The sequence below is a fragment of the Pelophylax lessonae genome, assembly GCF_965119305.1.
Source record: "Pelophylax lessonae genome assembly, chromosome: 5".
NCBI lineage: Eukaryota > Metazoa > Chordata > Amphibia > Anura > Ranidae > Pelophylax > Pelophylax lessonae.
Window position 1 is genome coordinate 101497970 of NC_138772.1, and position 19371 is coordinate 101517340.

The 19371-nt window shown below is 41.7% G+C and overlaps 1 protein-coding gene across 1 annotated transcript in view; it reads left to right on the plus strand.

The window, feature by feature from the left end:
* Window positions 1-19371, plus strand: part of PTPRN2 (protein tyrosine phosphatase receptor type N2) — a 1352613-nt gene that overhangs the window by 463131 nt on the left and 870111 nt on the right. The window contains exon 6 of the mRNA XM_082258395.1: window positions 17867-18305. Within this exon, the coding sequence (XP_082114521.1) occupies window positions 17867-18305 (439 nt within the window). The remainder of the gene's footprint in view (window positions 1-17866; window positions 18306-19371) is intronic.

Genomic DNA, 19371 nt, shown 5'->3' on the forward strand with positions numbered 1-19371 from the left:
TGCAAATACTTTGTTGCTGTGATAGGCTGAAGCAACCTTCATATTTTTCCTTTTAATGGATGAATGAAAGTGGTCAGGAAGCCCTAAAATGTACCCTGACGAGGTCTATGGTAAAAAAGTCAGAGGAAACAATGTGAACATATCTTTCTCACTGTTTTGAATTCAAATTTCACATGCTTGTCGCACTTCAATAGCATCACCCCAATAAAAACGTCATTGCAACTCTTGCAGGCTGTCAAGATTAAGGCTGTAAGTGGGTGTTTGGGTTGGGGGTGGTAAAACCTCAGCTTAACCGTCTGTTTTTACCCTCCCCCGGCTGCCTGTGACTGCAGCCTCTTTGGCACATTAGACTGTGTTCTGCAGCTTCCCAGTTCTCAGAACGCAATTAGGAATACCTGGCCGGTACTCTCACGTGGCTCAGCATCTGGTGTTTCTAGAACTCAGGTTATGAGAGGCAAGTATATGCATTTTTGAGGTTTAGTAAATTTCAGCTGCACAGAGCTTTCTTTACTATCCCTATTTCATACCTCCCAACTTTTGAGCTTGAGAATGAGGGACACTTGAGAGTGGAGTTAACCTGCGGCGAGCTCCACGCTCCACGCCAGAAAGTGGGTGTGGCCAGAATGTTAACATTGGGAGGGGCTTAAAGGGCATGGTTAAACAAAGCCCAACCTTACTTGTACCTAAAAAATATACTTTGATTTCTTTGCCACAAGCAAGAATCTTACAGAAACATATAAACCTCAACACAAAATCATTAGAAAAAAAAAAATTTGAAAAGCTTCCATTACATTTGGTTTTGCTCGAACTGAGCTAACATTTTGTCTGAGTCAACCTTAAAAAAAACTTCATTAAATTAGTCAGGGACTTCACAGCAACCAGGACTTTGCAGACAACTAACACTTTGGTGAGAAGTGTGTAATGTACAATATAGTGTATATAGTGCAGGAATATGCAAGGCAGAGTGCATGGGTCAGGGGTATGTAATGCAATGTGTTTAGGGATCAGAAGTATGTAATGCACAGAATGCTGCAGTCAGTGTCCAGTTTAGGAATACATAATGCAGAGTGCAGGGGTCCAGGGTATAAAATGCACAGAATGCTTGGGGACAGGAGTGCGTAATGCACAGAATGCATTAGGACAGGAGTGTGTAACGCACAGAATGCATGGGGACAGGAGTGTGTAACTCACAGAATGCATGGGGACAGGAGTGTGTAACGCACAGAATGCTTGGGGACAGGAGTGTGTAACGCACAGAATGCATGGGGACAGGAGTGTGTAACGCACAGAATGCATGGGGACAGGAGTGTGTAACGCACAGAATGCATGGGGACAGGAGTGTGTAACGCACAGAATGCATGGTGACAGGAGTGTGTAACACACATAATGCGTGGGGACAGGAGTGTGTAATGCACAGAATGCATGGGGACAGGAGTGTGTAATGCGCAGAATGCATGGGGACAGGAGTGCGTAATGCACAGAATGCATGGGGACAGGAGTGTGTAATGCACAGAATGCATGGGGACAGGAGTTTGTAACGCACAGAATGCATGGGGACAGGAGTGTGTAACGCACAGAATGCATGGAGCCAGGAGTGTGTAACGCACAGTAAAATATGGAAAGCCAACTTAAAAGGTCGCAGGGGTGTGTGCCGTTCAGTGTAGGGGCCGGGAGACTGCAAAATTACCCCCTCAAGCAATGCTGTCTACCCACTTTACCCTTTCAACTAAAATATGTGCTCTCTCCCCCCCGAAAAAAAATAAATACAAATCCAGCGCTAATCTGCACACTTACCTCTCCCAGCACAAAATCTCTCCCCCTTCTTGTATAGATCTTCTCCATCCCAATCACCCCTCCCAGAACAATTTCCATTTCCAAACCCTGTTCCACCCCTCCAAGTTCCTCTTGTATTAAAAATATCCTTCCTCTCCAAATTCCCCCCACCCTTCCAATTTTCCCTCGCAGCAAACCCCCCCCCCCCCTCCAAATTCGCTCTCCCAGCACAAATCCTCTCCCCTTTTCAGTACAAATACCCCTCCTCACCAAATCCCTCCAAATTACCAGTTTCTAGTACAAATGATTATCTCCCCCCAAATCATCCTCAAGGCGCAAATGCTCTCCCCAATCCCGTCTTCCAGCATAAATCCTCTTATCCCCCTCATCTACACTCCTGACACAAATATCCCCTCCCAGCAGAAATCCTCCCCCCACATCCTTCCTTCTAGCATAAATCCTCTTACTTTACCCCCCCCCAAATCTCCCTACAAATACAAATTCTCTTGCCTCCAAAGCACATCTGGAGTGAGAGAAGTCGCAGACCAGGAGATGATGTGGCAGAACTGTTAGTGCCTAGGGGGCAGGGCATATTTGTGGCACGTTTGTCTTGTTATACCTGCAAAAAAAGTGGGAGACAACTGTAGAGTCAGCGGCCTGTTGTGGGGTGCGCAGACAGATAGATGTGAGGTAGAATTTAGGTCACACTCGCTGCTCTGTGGACCCCTGAGAGTGCAGCTGGAGGACAGCAGGGGAAAGGACGTTCTCAGCAACTTGGAGGCAGTGGGGTCAGGATAGGCAGTGGCAAAAAAGGAGCTCTGGACAGATAGGGATTAGTACTGCTCTTCAACTCACTAGGCGACTGGAAGAGTCCAGTAGGGAAGAAAGTTTCATGCATGTGTGGACACCAGGGCTGTAAGAAGCAGTGGCAGGGTGGCAGCCTGGGATGGAGAGGGAGCAGTTGCTAGGTGCCTTTCACTGCAGCTTAGCTCAGGAGAGAGGATGAGCAGAGGTCACTAGGGTGTGTGTGCGTCAGGGAAGCATGGAGCCAATGTCAGATCTACTGCTGCAGAGAAGCAGGGAGCCGCGGCTGTGGGCTTGAATACTGTGCAGCCTGGGACAGAGAGCAGGAGAGGTGCAGGGAGGGGCAGTGGAGAGGCTGGCAGAGTCCAGGGAAGTGCAGGTGGATCAGCAGAGTTTACACACTGCTCCTGGGTGTCCTCCATTAAACAAATTTAACTGGCAGCACAAGAAGACACTGTACATGGACTCTAGAGTCCACTTACTGGGCAGGAGACTGTTGAAGGCAGGAAGCCGGAGCCGGAGTCAGGGGGCTGAGCTGAGAGGTGCTTGCATGTTCTTTCTTGTCTCTGTGCCTGCAAAGCATGTCATCGGTTGTTAGGACGCCAGCGGTCCTAGCAACCAATGACAGGAAGAAACATTGAAGAGAGAGAGGCAGAGAGCACAGTAAGAGCATTTATTGCGTCCAGTGAGAATACCCCCACTGAGTGGACTCAGCTGCCTGAACTTTTTCTGGAACTCCAGACCAGCACTTTAATATCAGGATGGTCCCGCGGAATCCGGGATGGTTGGGAGGTATGCGTTATGTGTCTGTTAGGTTGTAGCCAGCTGACTTTTTGTTTTACTGTTCTGCATGCTGAAATAGTTTCTTTGCCCAAGTTATTCATTGCTTCTGCTAGCTGCTTTTGTGTAGACTCCAGTCTGTCAGAGAAGAGTTATGAATATGTATCCTCCCTTGACAATCACTAAGTGGTTAGACCAGTTCTTTGAGCTCGGGGAAAGTGATAAATGTTTGGAGCAGCCTTTCTCAACCTTTTTGTCACAGAGGAACCCTTGAAATTATTTTCAGATCTCAGGGAACCCCTGATAAAAATGATCCCTACAGCTCACAGCATATTAGTGAGATCAGTGAGTTGTGGAAAGTTTTAAATAAGAGACTGAAGAACATTGTGTGCCTGGAGGGCAAATCATTTTTACCACCACCTGCTGTATTCAACAAAATTATTTTCAGTAGTAATTGTGAAATGAAAGGAATAATGGCATGATAAAAAGAAATGCAGACAGTAGAACATTGTGGTATCCCCTAATGTTATTGGTCAGTGTAAAATGACCCCTTACAGTACGTTAGTATTCAGTGGACAGTTTCCCGCTATTGCTGGTCAGTTTGAATGGGAGATCAATTCAGAACTGCTCCATGCTACAAAACCCCTAACAACTTCAGGAGGAACACCAAGGTTCCACAGATCCCTGGTTGAGAAAGGATTGTTTGGAGCAACCTTACAGAACGCTCTTTCCAATTCTGGGCTCTGCCCCATATGGAGCTGGGCTAAAAACCTTCATTCTTTTTTGGATTTTTCTTAGAATGTTCTGTAAGGATGCTGCAATTTAGAGATGGAAGTAGATGTCCTACAACAAGAGTAAAACACCTGTGACTGCCCACTTAGGGTTTGTTCAGATATGTAGACTCCCTTGGACTGCCTATGTAAACAAAGACAAAGGCAGTACCACCACCAAACGTGACCCATTAAAGATATTAGGGCCATGTCACAGCCACCCGGCAACTGTAGGAAATGCACATAGTTGCGACATGGTGGTTTGGCCTTTTTAGGGTTAAAATAAGATGTGAGAAGGCAAAATATTGTTTTTCAGCCACCTGTCAACCACCCTCTGAAAAGCTATCCACAGTGGGGGTGATGACAAGGGCTGCTGCATGTAGTAATGAGCCCTAAGAGCAAGTAGAACTAAACTGGTGCCAGTGGGGAGCAGACACCAGAACCTCCCAGTTAAAAACGCCCCTCAAATGCCTATGCAAATGATAAAGTGGTGCTCACATTATAAAAACATGATGCGTCAGCATCGCTTCGCTTCAGAATTAAAGCCACGTGTCGAGTCAGGAGGCGTTTGAAGCTCTTCAACGCCTCCCATTCAAGTCTATGGTAAAACTCAGCAAACACTCGCATGTGTTTGTGGCGGGGTTGCAATGCGATTGCATGGGCGTTAAAATTTGTTTATTTCGCTCACTTTCCATTGTGGAGCTGTTTTAATGCACCTTAACGCTCGTCAAATGCATTAAAAGCATGCATAGGGCTTTAGGGAGCGTTTTTGATGCTTTTAAAATGCCCCATACTAAAGCTCATGGACGCCAGTCTGATACTCTTACTAATGCCATACAAATGCTATAGGAACGTTTGTTAAGCATTAGAAATGTAGTCAAGTTTGAACGAGCCCCATAAGACACAACTTTTCTTTTCCGTTTTGGATAGAGTGGGGAAGAATTAGACCTTTTGTCAAGATTTTATTGCAGTCTGTGTTCCCCACTGGGGTGTTCACTAATCCTTTTGTCCTGCTGACTGTTGTCAAGGAGACAGAAAGGAAAGGAAAGGAAAATATTACATTTAAGAATTGTAATGGAAGCAGGAAATGGAGAGAAATCTTTCAATGGGGACATGGGGACAGCTGTCTTAGATATAAACTCCCTTCACTTTGGGGAGATTTCCTCTCACTTCTCATTTTGTCTCCAAGACAGGAATTGAAGGTAAATCTCCATGGCTAGCTAGACTGCCAGTTTTGGTCCTCTGGGCTGCTGTTAGACATTACCTGACAGCCCCCCCCCCCCAAAAAAAAACAAATGTATATATTGAAACAATATTTTCACTAAAAATACACTAAAATCATTATTACTGGACACAAACACAACATAACTTACAAAATGCCAGCTAAATCTAAAAGATAAAATGACATTGAGCTACTAAACAAAGCTTTTTTTTTCGTGCCTGGAGCTGCGTGTGGGCAATCTATGTTACGCTATGAGAATGCAGGAGCTGTACGGACACAGATGCAGGTACATATTCAATTAGTGCATGCAGGAGTACAGCCCTGAAAACAGACAGTGTGCATTTGTGGCCACTTAGCCACACCTACATACCTGTTAGGACCTGTGACTGTGTTTGTGCAGCCGCTGCATCCTCATAGAGTAACAGGTGCTTCCAGATGCACAAACAACTGCTCACCCCCCCCCCCCCATCCCTCTATTCCCCACATGATTCTAATTTTCCTCCAATTCCCTGTCTCCCTCGCCCCCTTTATTTCTCCCCTCCTAATCCCCCCCTTTTTTTTCTTTCTTTCTCCCTTTTTGGTCTCTCTTATTGCTTGACCCCCTCACCCGGGGGTCAAGAGGGCCCTTTCTGTTTTTGGTAAACTAGGGAAAATAATTAAATGTGTGATGTAGTTCGTTAAAGTTTATTGTTAAGTTTTAGGGGGTACAACAACATACATCTATTGTGATACCAGATCCAGATGTTGTTTTTTCTGCTTTTTACTATCGGCTTGTACCACCTGCCAGGTCTATCTGAAGTGTTATGTTAGCTGTTGCCCAGAAGTCTATCTCTTTTACTTGGAATGTCTGGTCTTGCATAATTACTGTGTTGTAACATCAAAAATGTATGTCTGGAGTATGGTTGTTGGTACCTTTATTGTAATTGCAGAATGTACTAAAAAAAGAATGCTAAAAAATCCCAAAAAACCTGCTCACAGTGTATGGGCAAACAGAACCTGTGCTAATGAGCCCTTATTTTTTAGTTTCTTTTTACATTTTTTAAATTTGTATTTTTTTGCCTATTTATTTATTCACAACCCTTATTGATGGGGAGGTCCAGACCCCTGATGTCTCACTGTTGAGACAGAGAAAGGGAATGAGGACGTAGATTCCTTAATCCCTTTTTCTGCAGCCTCAGCTGCACTGGACCATTAATGAACGGAAAGAGATCTGTACAGAGGCTCCTGCTGATTTACAAACTGAAAAACTGATATAGTGTCTGGCCCTTTCCTACTCTATCCAAAAGAAAAAAATATATTTTAGATGCAGTGCAATTCAAGGGGCTATTAGTACACATATTCAAATGCTTGAGATTTATCTCACATGACCCTAGGTATAGTAGTGTTATAATGCTACCCCTAGGGTCATCTATGACTGAAATCAAAACCGAAATAGGGTAAGAGCCGGTTCACACTCAGGCGACACGACTTCGGGGGGCAACCTGTGAAGTCGCGTGCACCGCTGTGCACCGCGACTTCGGCGCGACTTGCAGAGACTTCACATAATGGAAGTCTATGCAAGTCACTCCAAGGTCGCCCCAAAGTAGTACAGGACCCTTTTTCTAAGTCAGAGTGACTTGTGTCGCTCCTATTGGAACGGGTCCTGTACTACTCAATGGACCGCGACCGACCACGACTTGTCAGGCTGACATTTCGCCTGACAAGTCGCGGCAGTGTGAATGGGCTCTTAAATATGAGCCGTGTCCACTGTGTTCATCTGAAGATTTTGTTTCTATTGTCATAGGGCATGTACCTTTAACAAACCTATATCTACAGTGCCTTGAAAATACTGAATACTGGTTTGAGATCTGTAAGCCCTGAAGTCATGTTAACAAGAGTTTTCAGGGTAATAGTTGTTATACAGATACAGTGCCTTGAAAAAGTACTCCTTGACATTTTCCAAATTTTGTCATGTTACAACCAAAAATGTAAATGTGTTTTATTGGGATTTTATATGATAGACCAACACAATTTGGCACATAATTGTGAATTGAATGGAAAATGATAAATGGTTTTCTTAATTTTTGACAAATAATTATGTAAAAAGTGTGGCGTGCATTTGTATTCAGCCCACCTGAGTCAATACTTTGTAGAACCACCTTTCACTGCAAATACAGTTGCACTGCAAGTCTCTTTGGCTATGTCTCTACCAGCTTTGCACATCTAGAGAGTGGATTTATTTGCCCATTCTTCTTTGCAAAATAGCTCAAGCTCTGTCAGATTGGATGGAGAGCGTCTGTAAACAGCAATTATCAACTTTCCACAGATTTGGATTTAGGCCTAGACTTTGACTAGGCTATTCTAACACATGAATGTGCCTTGATCTAAACCATTCCATTCTAGCTCTGGCTGTATGTTTAGGGTCATTGTCCTGCTGGAAGGTGAACCTCTGCCCCAGTCTCAAGGCTTTTGCAGACTCTAACGAGTTTTCTTCTAAGATTGCCCTGTATTTGGCTCCATCTTCCCATCAACTCTGACCAGCTTCCCTGTTCCTACTGAAGAAAAACATCCCCACAACATAGGTACATAGTTAACTAGCTAGTCAGGTTGAAAAAAGACACAAGTCCATCTAGCTCAACCAGTAAAACTGCCATGCTGCTACCACCATATTTTACAGTGGGGATGGTGTGTTCAGGGTGATGTGCAGTGTTAGTTTTCCGCCACACATAGCAAATTTTTTTTAGGCCAAAAAGTTTAATTTTGGTCTCATCTGGCTGAGCACCTTCTTCCACATGTTTGCTGTGTCGCCCACATGGCTTTTGCAAACGGCAAACTGGAATTCCTATGGCTTTCTTTCAACAATGGCTTTCTTCTTGCCACTCTTCCTTAAGGACCAGATTTGTGGAGTGCACAACTAATAGTTGCCCTGTGGACAGATTCTCCCACCTGAGCTGTGGATCTCTGCAGCTCCTCCAGAGTTACCATGGGCCTCTTGGTTGCTTCTCTGATTATTGCTCTCCTTGCCAGGCCTGTCAATTTAGGTGGACGGCCATGTCTTGATAGATTTGCAGGTGTGCCATACTCTTTCCATTTTTGGATTATGGATTGAACAATGCTCTGTGAGCTTGGGATATTTTTTAATAACCTAACCCTGCTTTAAACTTCTCCACAACTTTATCCCTGACCTGCCTGTTGTGTTCCTTTGCCTTCTTGATGGTGTTTGTTCACTAAGGTTCTCTTAAAAAACTATGAGGGCTTCACAGAACAGCTGTATTTTTACTGAGAATAAATTACACATAGGTGGACTCTATTTACTAACTAGTTGACTTCTGAATGAAATCGGTTCAACTAGATTTTATTTAAGGGTATCAGAGTAAAAGGGGCTGAATATAAAATGCACGCCACACTTTTTAGGTATTTAATTGTAAAACATTTTAAAAACTGTTTATCATTTTCCTTGCACTTCACAACTATGTGCCACGTAGTGTTGGTCTATCACATAAAATCCCAATAAAATACATTTAAATTTTTGGTTGTAACATGACAAAATGTGGAAAATTTAAAGGGGTATAAATACATTTTCATGGCACTTTATCTGTATAACAACTGGTACCCTGAAACTCTTGTTTACATGACTTCAGGGCTTACAGATCTCAAACCAGTATTACACTCAACTATTGGTGTCATTCAAATACATCGACTGTTGTATTAATAAAATAAAATCTCCACCTGACCTTTCATATGTCAGTTTTCAAAATAAAATATAACAGGATTTCTGGAAGAAATACTCAGTAATAGAGGGCCAAGTGGCTTCTGTCAATCTGCCATATTTTTAAGTTCTTATTAGAATGCCAAGCTCTCTTCTACCCTTTATATATTATTGATTTTTGTTCAAAAGTAGCACTGTATAGTAAACTACTGAAAACTGTTCTAAAGGTTAAATCTAATATTATAAATTTATAGCCACCGCATGACTCCTTTCATGTCAGATCTGCCCTGCAAACAGTTTATGCTCTTTCAGGCTTAGTTAATAAATTAGTTAAAAGAACTGTTATGATATCTAATTGACTACAACCCATAGCAGCCATTCATCCGTCAGAGTAGAAACTCAGATCAGTGAAAACAGAACTCCAAGCAGGCAATAACACACTTGTTTAGAGGGACATTATGTGGTCTCCTGTGATGTACATTTGTAATTTAAAAAAAAAAGTAGATGCTAGGACCTAAATATGTCTTTCAAAATGACTTTCCAAAATCCAATAAACGAATAAAGGCTTTCAAACTTATCAGTCCTTGGTATGGAGAGACGTGGCATTGGTGGTGTGACATTAGACTGTCACAGTCAAGATTCAGGTTCAGAGACCAGTAGCTATAGAGGTAGAAAGATTCCCACCGACCAGCAGGAGGGATATACAAACAGGTCACCCTGGCAGATGATGCAAGCTCACTTGAGTTGCGGGGTCTAAGTACTAGCCAGTATTCACCAGAGCTCCTGATGGTGGAGATGGGTTTTGCTACATGTTAGTACCAGGTGCTGGTTCTCAGGATCGCCCCACAAGGAGGTGAGCAGGCCAGGGTCCAGTAGCAGATAGGAATCAAACAGAAGCCTAGTCAGTAAGAAAGCCAAAAGTCTTTAACAAGTGGTTGCAGATTGGGATCAAGCAGAAGCGTAGCTGAGGAACAAGCCAAAGGTTGGTAATAAGTGGTAGCAAAGATACAGACAGCAGCAGGAGTGATAAGAGTGAGATACTGGCTGGAGCAAGCACAATAATCTGGCAAACAAGAAATGCAAATGCGTGGCTTAAATCAGGAAGTTCATGGGAGGAGCAAAGAGTTCAAGGGTTATAAGAAACAAGACATAGCTTCTCTAGGCAATCAGGCAGGGAGCTGTCCAGCATCTCAGGTGGCTCAGCAAGAAGAGTTACTGCCAGATACAGCCAAGGTTTCGGGTTCAGATCCAGGCCCTGACATGGACTCTGTGGTAGGAGTTTACTAAAACTTGAGCTGACGGAATCTAGGGTAGCTATGTATAGTGGCCAATCAACTTCTAGCTTTAGCCTGTTCAGTTAAAATTTTAAAATAAAAATGAAATGCTAATTGGTTGCAATGCAGAACTGCTCCAGATTTTGGGTACTCCAGTCTTAGTCAGTCCCCTTCTATATGTTCTATCATTCTTAGCGGTAGTGTCAGGTAGGGAAAGATAATGGGTTTGTCTAAGGGTGAAGATTGGGAAGGGAAAGAGCATTGGGAAGACCACTGTGTGTTATTGTGGAGTGGTTATACTACTTTAGAATATACCGTACACTGACAACGGTCTTTCGGTAAGACATATGGCTCTTCTGCTGAAGGAGAATGTAACTTGTGTGGTGAGCATAAAATGCAGTTCAAATTTCAGCCACTGAGTTTGTTCCAATAGCAATTTTTTAGTCTTGTAGAGCTATGTGCCTTCAGCCTATAAAAACCTCTATGTTTGTTTTCCATAATGGTCAATAGCACGGATAGGTTTGTCCTCCGTGACAAATCCTTTGAGTCAGTGAACCAGAACAGTTCAGTGGGCAGGAAATACCAATGCCGAATGCTACCCATTCAAGTGAATGGGGTTGCACCACAGCTGCCGGTGGGGTGAATAAAACAGGAAATGAGAATGCACCATGATCCTGTAGATTGCTCTTCAGTGGCCTATCGCCAGTGTAGACGACCCTTAAAGTGTTACTAAACCCAGGAGCCTACATTCACTATATCTGGTCCCCCACAGTACACAGAACATGGAAATGCAATTATTTTTGTAAATTTAAACTGCTAAATGCCTTTTCCATCAGCAGTTAGAGCAGTCTTGTGACTTCTATCAGTGTCTGGTTAAAGCTTGAAGGAAGGGTTTTCATTTTCTCCTGATTTTCCTATGAGGCTGCTAGACCCCTGACCCTCTGCCTGGACAGTATTGATTGGCCCTGGGCTGATCACATGAACTCTGCCAAGAAAAAAAAATAAAAAACTTTCTAGCAGTACACACCAAACTGAGCATGTGCAGTTTGCCCCCAAAGGCTCTGTTCTATCAGAAGATAGGATTTGGGACAGTGTAAGACGGGGAGAAGCAGAGAAGACAGGATCAAACAGGCTTTTTACACAATGCAGAGGATTAACCGTTTAGGTCTTACAGTGAGTGTAACAAGTATGCTTTACTGCATATACAAACTGATTTTACTGTTGTGGGTTTAGTAACACTTTAAGTAAGATTTCCCTGCTTTTGGTTATGATGCTCATCTTTACAGTCCTTCACTCCATTTTGATCTTAACCTTCCCTTGTCAGCTGCTTGGTCATCAAACTAAAAAATAGCCTGCCTTAGCTTTATGTCCACGCTAGCCGTCAGATTACAAGGAGACACGGTGGACAAGTATAGTGCCCTAGACATGATATTGTAAAATGATGCTAAAACCCTAATCAGTGGAGAAAATAAGTGCATTGTATATCTCCTCTCCCCTCCTTCCTCGCAGCATTTCTTTAATGATGAATTCTAACTGGTTGATAGGGGTTACTGAACTTTGCTCTCTGCCTTATTAAATAAGTCTGTGTATGTATGGAATTCGTTTTCTGCATAACTGAACACAGCCTCAGATATACTCGTAATTGTAGCTGAAATCTGAAGAATGTTCCTGATTATGCCTAATTAAAAAAGGACAAGTAACCTTCTGGGATTTTTAATAAAGTAAATATACCAATAAAGTTTTTTTACAATACAATGGTAGAACAATAGTACAGCATAATCTCAGGCAATTAATGACCATGCAGAGACAGAGAAAAATAGCTGCAGTAATTAGGAGTCACATTTTCTGACAATTACGTTATACCAAAGTTTCAGTAAAACTGTAATATTATAGTCAAATAATATAGTTGTAAAGTAAAACATTTACATTAATAATGTAATAATAATAAAAATTTTACACTAAAATGGTCCAAATTAGAGATAATTCTGCATGAAGTATACAGTATGTGAATGATGCTGCAGATTCACAGAGGTTCCGTCTCCATTTAAAGGAAAACTTCGGAATGTGAACTCACTATTAGTATTATTATTATTATGCAGGCTTTATATAGTGACAACAGTTTTCACAGTGCTTTACAAAATAAAAGCAGACAGTACAGTTAAAATAAAGTTCAATACAGAAGGATTCAGAGGGCCCTGCTCGTTAGAGCTTACATTCTAAGAGGGGGGGTCAAGTGATACAAACAGTAATAATGTGGGGGATGAGCTGATGAATAAGGTTAATTAGTTAGAAGAAGGATAGGCTTTTCTAAAATGATGGATTTTCGGAGATCGCCTAAAGGTGGACAGAGTAGGAGATAGTTTGACAGATTGGGGTAAGGAATTCCAGAGGATGGGAAAGACTCAGGGGAAGTCCTGGAGGCAAGTATGGGAGGAGGTGATGAGGGAGCTAGAGAGCAGGAGTTCTTGTGAGGACTGAAAATAATGATTTTGTTAGTATTTTGAGACTAGGCTAGTGACGTTATTAGTGCCAGTGTTGTGGGTGGCTTTGTAAGTTATTGTTAGTGTTTTTAGTTTTATTTGTTGGGTGAGTGGAAGCCAATAGAGGGATCGGCAGAGAGGAGTGGAAGCCACTGAACAGTTGGTAAGGTGAATGACAGCATCATTTATGACGCGCTTTTGAAGAAATCTGATTGGATGAAACGTGTCAGGGGGAACGCTGACACAAGTACACTATGACTATAACTCTTCATGTACAATTTGAAGCTTTTTTAATGTATATCTGTGAGTACCAGTTTAATAAACTTTGTGCTTTTTTTTTTTTTTACGGACCTTCATTATGTCATGTCTTCCTGGTACCATCACCCCTGTATGTGAGGTTACAAAACGACATATCCAGTGCTAAAGTGGGGTCTGTTTGATGGTTTTACTCGGATTGATTCCTGGCCAGTTGAAGTGGCTGACGCGAGTCTGCACATCTGATTACTAATGCCGATCCTGGTGCATTTTCTATATGCCTATCATCCCCTTAAGCTCTAGTAAGGAGATGTGGTTGGCACTGTGGTGTGGTGTGCTACATTTTCTCACTGAAGCTGGTGTTGGGATTTCGTCTCTTCATTTTCCTTCAATAATCATGGACTGTTATGTTTTGATCTAAAGCGCTGCATTTGGACTTTTATTTATCTGTTTTTTTTGTAATCAACAAAATGTATGCAAGCTGCTTATGTGTTTATCTACCTTTACATGCTTTAGCACGGATATTTCCATTTTATACATAATTTATGATGGAATGAAGGGGGAATAGCCTATGTAAAGGTATAAAGAGGGAGTTGCAGTAGTCGAGGCGAGGGATAACCAAAGAGTGAATTATAAGCTTTGTTGTGTCATTGATTAAGAAGGAGATATTGTGCAGGTTAGACGCCAAGATTTGGACAGTGATTGGATGCGGGGTTGAAAGGTGAATTCAGAGTCCAGGGTTACACCTAGCACCCTGGTGTAGGGGATGAACTAATAGTCGTGCCACCAATCTCAACAGAAAAGTCAGAGGAAGGGGCATGTGGGGTAGAAAATAATATTCATTATTAATATATATGAACTTTTAACTGTTCTTATCATGCTTTGAAGGAATCAGTATCAGGAGTTTAACCTGTTAACCTTGCCAGTCACTCTAATTGCAATAGAACATCCGGTTGAAGGGCAACAATACTCAACCACTGCCTTCTAATACATCATCGACATTGTCAGCTCTCAATCTGACTCCCACAGTAATGGGCCATACACACTATAAGATTTTCTGAAGACTTTTTCATTTAGACTTACCAAAACCATATAATATGAGGTCAAACCTAAACACTTTCCATTTGTATGCAATCTGGCAGGCCCTTGCACTACATAGAAAAGGTAAATCTGAAGGCAATCTAACCACAAAAGTTGGATAGTGTGTATCCAGCTTTAGACTACATAGCTTGCCTGTAAGTCTCTGCACTGTCAGCGCGTGTCATCCTTCTATCACTGCTAGGCACTCTTCAGAAACCCCTTCTGGGAATTGCTGACAGAGGCTCTGGAAGGATGGGCATGACAAATTGTGTATGAGCAGAACGTACATCAAGCAAAACATGAGAAGGAATATGACAAAACATTTATTTTGAGAAATCAATGTTTATGTGAATTACTAATTTAAAAAAAGCCAGGTACAGTATATACCTCTGGTTATTGTTCTAAGGGCTTTGCATTGTTGAAGGATAGGAGATGGGACCAGAGGCATCATTTATCTTCATTCTTCATCTACTACACTGGGCAGTTGCAGAACAGGCATTTGGAACTTGAAGTCCTGGACCAGATAACAACTTCACCAAAATTGACAATCGGTTGTAGGTTCCCATGACATTGAAAATGTATCCAAAGATGGTCATGTGACCCCCTAAATAAAAAAAGGAATATATGTATGTTATTAACAACGTGCAAGTAATTTGTGAATGCTTTATAGCTCTGGGACTCAACCTACGGTCCTTTTGCACTATTTTGTTTCCCTCAGGGCTCTTGCAGCCACTACTCTGTTTCCTCAGTCTATGACTCATGTCCGTATAGCGTATTTACAGTCTCTGACCACCTCTTGTAGCATGTCCATAGTCTCTGACCATGTCCTGTAGGATGACCGCAAACTCTGCGCATCTCTTGTGTCATGCCCATAGCCTATTTTCCCTAAAGACGATGAAAAGATTGGCACATGGGGGGTCCCCCTCTACTTTCTTGCTGTCTCTATGTGTTTCACAGCGAAAACAAATTGCTTTGTCAGGAGAACTTTAAGACGTGATAATACAAAATAATGATCATAAATGTAAACAACAAGTGTGGTGCATGGTATAGCAAAGTTAACCCAGTATATCAATAAATCAACAACAGTTTATCATCAAAATCTGTTCCACTACTTAGAGTTGCAAATTCTACCTAAACAGACTCTCTCCAGTGGAAGAAAGAAAGAGAAGGGGGGCAAAAAACACTACAGAACGCCCTGAAGGGGACGAGCACAGGGGACCTGCACAAGACCAACTGAGAAAGAGGGGAGCAAAAGGGGACAGAACATTAGCGTCATCAGATTTGATTGTGCTAATAAACATTTTTCCTGAGTTTGACTTCTAATAGGGCCCTTGCCTATATTATAATGCAGGTGTTAATAACAAAGATAATTTTATATCATTTTAATCTTTATGTATCTATCTAGTAAAAGTTGGTTAAGATATTTAGTCTGTTGTCCCTATGAGCCAGGAAAAGTCCACAGTGTCCACTATTTTTCTCCCCTCCCTTCCTGGCAGCACAGCTCACGTAAAAGAAATTGGGAAAGTGCTACTTATTGTATTATGGGAGAAGAGCTTTATCCTGATTCTGATATGCTCAGCTATTCTACACTAAGAAAAAGAGTTGCCACACACCCAGGGCCTTTTGTATTTTCATACATTTTTTCCTTTTAAAATTTTATCAAGGTTGTTTTGTGGTCTGTTGAAAATGGTGCTAAGTGAAGTTTTTTTAGTTATACTCCTAAGCTCTGCAAAAGCATCTTATAGCTAAATTCCTGGGGGATGATGAATACACTGATGGAAAACTGTTTTACTAGCCAAAATATGTGTATTTCTGTTCAGCTAGTGATCCTGGACCCTCTACCAGACCGCACAGCCATGTTATGCGATCTCTTAGACCTCTCTGCAGACTACACTACAGTAGAGCAATACAGCCTAATCTAGGACCCGCTCAGCCTGTGAGTGGACATTGATTTTCTTCTCAATAAACTCTTACTTGGCTAACACTGTACAGTTTAGTAAAGCATGATTGGCTTCCAGAATTTATTGTATGCTGGTGAAGCCTGATATTTATACAGATTAAAGGACTTTAATGAGGAATAGGGCCAAAGCTCTTTTGGCCCTACTTCTTCTGTGGGTCACATGAGCACACTTTGTTCTGGATTTCTGTGACCCATATTCAGTGAACAGCAGCTGGCTCACCCTCTCAGCTGGGAGCTTGCGCGAGCCATTCCCGTCCCCTCCACAGCCAAGCACTCCAGTGAGCACTGAAGGGGCAGAGCAGAGAGCTGGTGACTGAAAGTGGTCTTTGATTACTCAGTTCTCAGTGTGGAGGCAGCGGGGGACAGATGCAGCATTGAAACAATGCTGTATTTACCTAGGTGAGTACAATTGTTCCTTTTTTTTTCTAAATGTGCACTTGCTTTTTAAGCCGGTTCTATGTAAAAATACATTAAGGGACCAATTTATAATAGGAGATAGAATGCAGATATTGCATTTGCACAGTATTCCTTAGTACCACAGACATTTTGTACCCTATGGTTTGGAGCCTGCGGCACTGCACAAAGCTCTCTTTGGGGAGAGCCATTCTTTTTACTTTGATGGGTCATGTGACCAGGCTTTCTTCCCAGATTTTTTTGCTCACTTTTGAACCCAAAACAGGAAGCTAAGACTAAGATCGTGGAACAGGAACCTGGCAGCCAGTATTGACAACCTCCTGCAGCATTTTTTACTGACAAAAACATGAAACATTTACTGACGAAGCACATTTTTTTACTGACAACCTGAAAAATGACAGAACTCCTATTAAAAACTAAGACAACCAATATTTAAACAGTAAAACCACAATATGGAAACACTGACAATACCCATAACAAGTAATTTGGCTGGTTTTACACTTAGAAAGTCAACACAGCATGACAAAGTATCAGCCCCTGATATACAGACAGATGTAAAAATCACTGATTTTTACAAACTGTCCATACATTTACTATTGGTTGGCAACCCTAGCTAGGCTCCTGCACCAGTTCAGAGGATTTGACAATGGACAGAGTTTTCTTATCCTGCTATAGTCCAAAACTGTTCAAGGTGACACTAAAGACACAAGTACTCACTCCCGAAGCCAACAAGGTCCCTCACTGGAGCCAGCACCTTTTTTCAGGTGGCAGTAATCGGCCGTCTTGATAAACTGGTGTGGGATGACGTCAATCCCATGCATGTGCAGGAGTGCAGTTATCTTGAAGCCCAGGGAGTGTGCTGGAATGTAAACCGAGCTGCGCATGGGCAGCTCAGTGTACATTCTGTGGGGGATAGCAAACAGACAGGTAAGTGTATTTTAATGCAGATGAGACAATGCAGGTCTCTTCTGCAGAAAAAGCCTATCTGTTCACAATGTTTAACTTTTTGCCTTCAGTCCCACTTTTATTCCGAAGGACACCAGACCAATAGAAAGCACACACATATATATATCTTTTCACTTTACATCTAATTTACTGCATAGAGTTTATCTGCTGCTTTCTTCAAATTTATAACAAAACAAATATAAAGAAAGTTCTTGGCAAACTACCGTTTTAAGTAATACAATTTTCTCTGGGGATCCTGAAAGATCATTTTGAATTAAAGACTATTTGGAGCATTAGCAATTGGATTCTTTTTACCTTGTTTGTTTTAGCTAATTGAAAATGTGTCACTGTTATTTTCAGGGATATAAATGACAATAGTTAATATGGCATTAAATCACTTTGTTTTTCTTTCTGTTTTCAGAACTCTAAGGGAAAAACTCTAGGTCTGTTGTTTGCTCCAACGTCCCATCAGAAAACTCCTGATATGGTTTCAAAGACGTTATCTAAACCTTTAGCTGAGAAACTGCCAAAGGAATCGGAAGCAGCTGCTGAAAAGAAGACCTTACTCGCGGCACTGAAAACTTACCTTGCACAAAAGTCTGTGCTACACGGTCCTGATAATCCAGACCCAAGTGGGAGAGTAAAAGTTTCTCAGATGTACTCTAATAAATACCATGCCCCTCAACTCAGTCAACATGATAAAGTGCTTCCCAAAGATGATAAAGAGAATACTTATCAAATCCAGTCTTACCTTCAGAGAACGCAAACCCGCGTATTGACAAGGCCAAATCTTGGAACTCTGATTTATAAATCCAGTTCTCGCCAAGAAGACCCAAAGGAGCCGCTGAGTGCCGTGGATGGTAATACATGCTTATTTTCAGACATTTGTTTCATTTATAGCACAAGAGGCGAGTTTTAATACCAATAGACTATAGCAATATTTTCTGTTGTTTGCTTTTACTGTCTTTACTTTATTGGACTATATATAATGCAATGGTAGTGCATAATGAAAAACTATGAAGCTCGTATTTATCAATCTGTCTATCCGTGGGCTCCCTTACATAGGCACTGATACATTGGGGTTGATTTACTAAAGGTAAATAGGCAGTTTCTTTGCATGGGAATTTGCCTTAGAGCTTAATGAATGATCTCACTTCCGTCATCTAATCATGTGCAAGCAAAAAAGCTATTTCTTTTTATTTTTTTTTTTGCACGTTTTTGGGTATTCTTTGCAGAACTTAAACGTCACTATCTTTATGAAGTTCTGGTTAAAATTCCCATGTAAAGTACAACTTCCCTTGTAAAGTGAACAGTCTATATGCCTTCAGTTAGTCAACTTTATTGCTTTTGACAGCTGTCTTCCATTTATCTCTTTGTTGAACAGAGGTTCCTTCAGCTGATTGTGCAGGTCTGCACATCATGGAGATAAGCAAAATGTTGATAATAGTTGCTTTAGGTATGCTAGATCTTTAGGCTCCACTCACACCTGAGCGTGTTAATTTACTTGCGTTTTTCTAGCTTTTTTTTAAGCTTTTTTGCAGCTTTTTACAAGCTTTTTAAAAGTACTGTATATTACAAGCGTTTTACAGCATCTGGCAATTTTGTTTATCCAATAGAAAGCACTAGGGGGAGGAGAGGGAGAGGAAATTAGGGGTGGAGAGCTGCTATTTGAGCATTTTACTAGCACTTTTCTGCTCAAGTCAGGTGTTTCTATTGAAGTCTATGGGGCCAAAAACGCTTGTAATCTGCAAAAAAGAAGCTCATATGTGAACAGGGGCCATTGAAATGAATGGAAATTTTCTTGTTAGGCGTTCTGGAGCTTCAGAGCTGAGCGTTTTACAAGCTGAAAATTGCTCAGGTGTGAAAAGGGCCTACAGCCATGTAAGGGAACTTCTTTTTCCCTTTCCATTTTCTACGTCTACATTT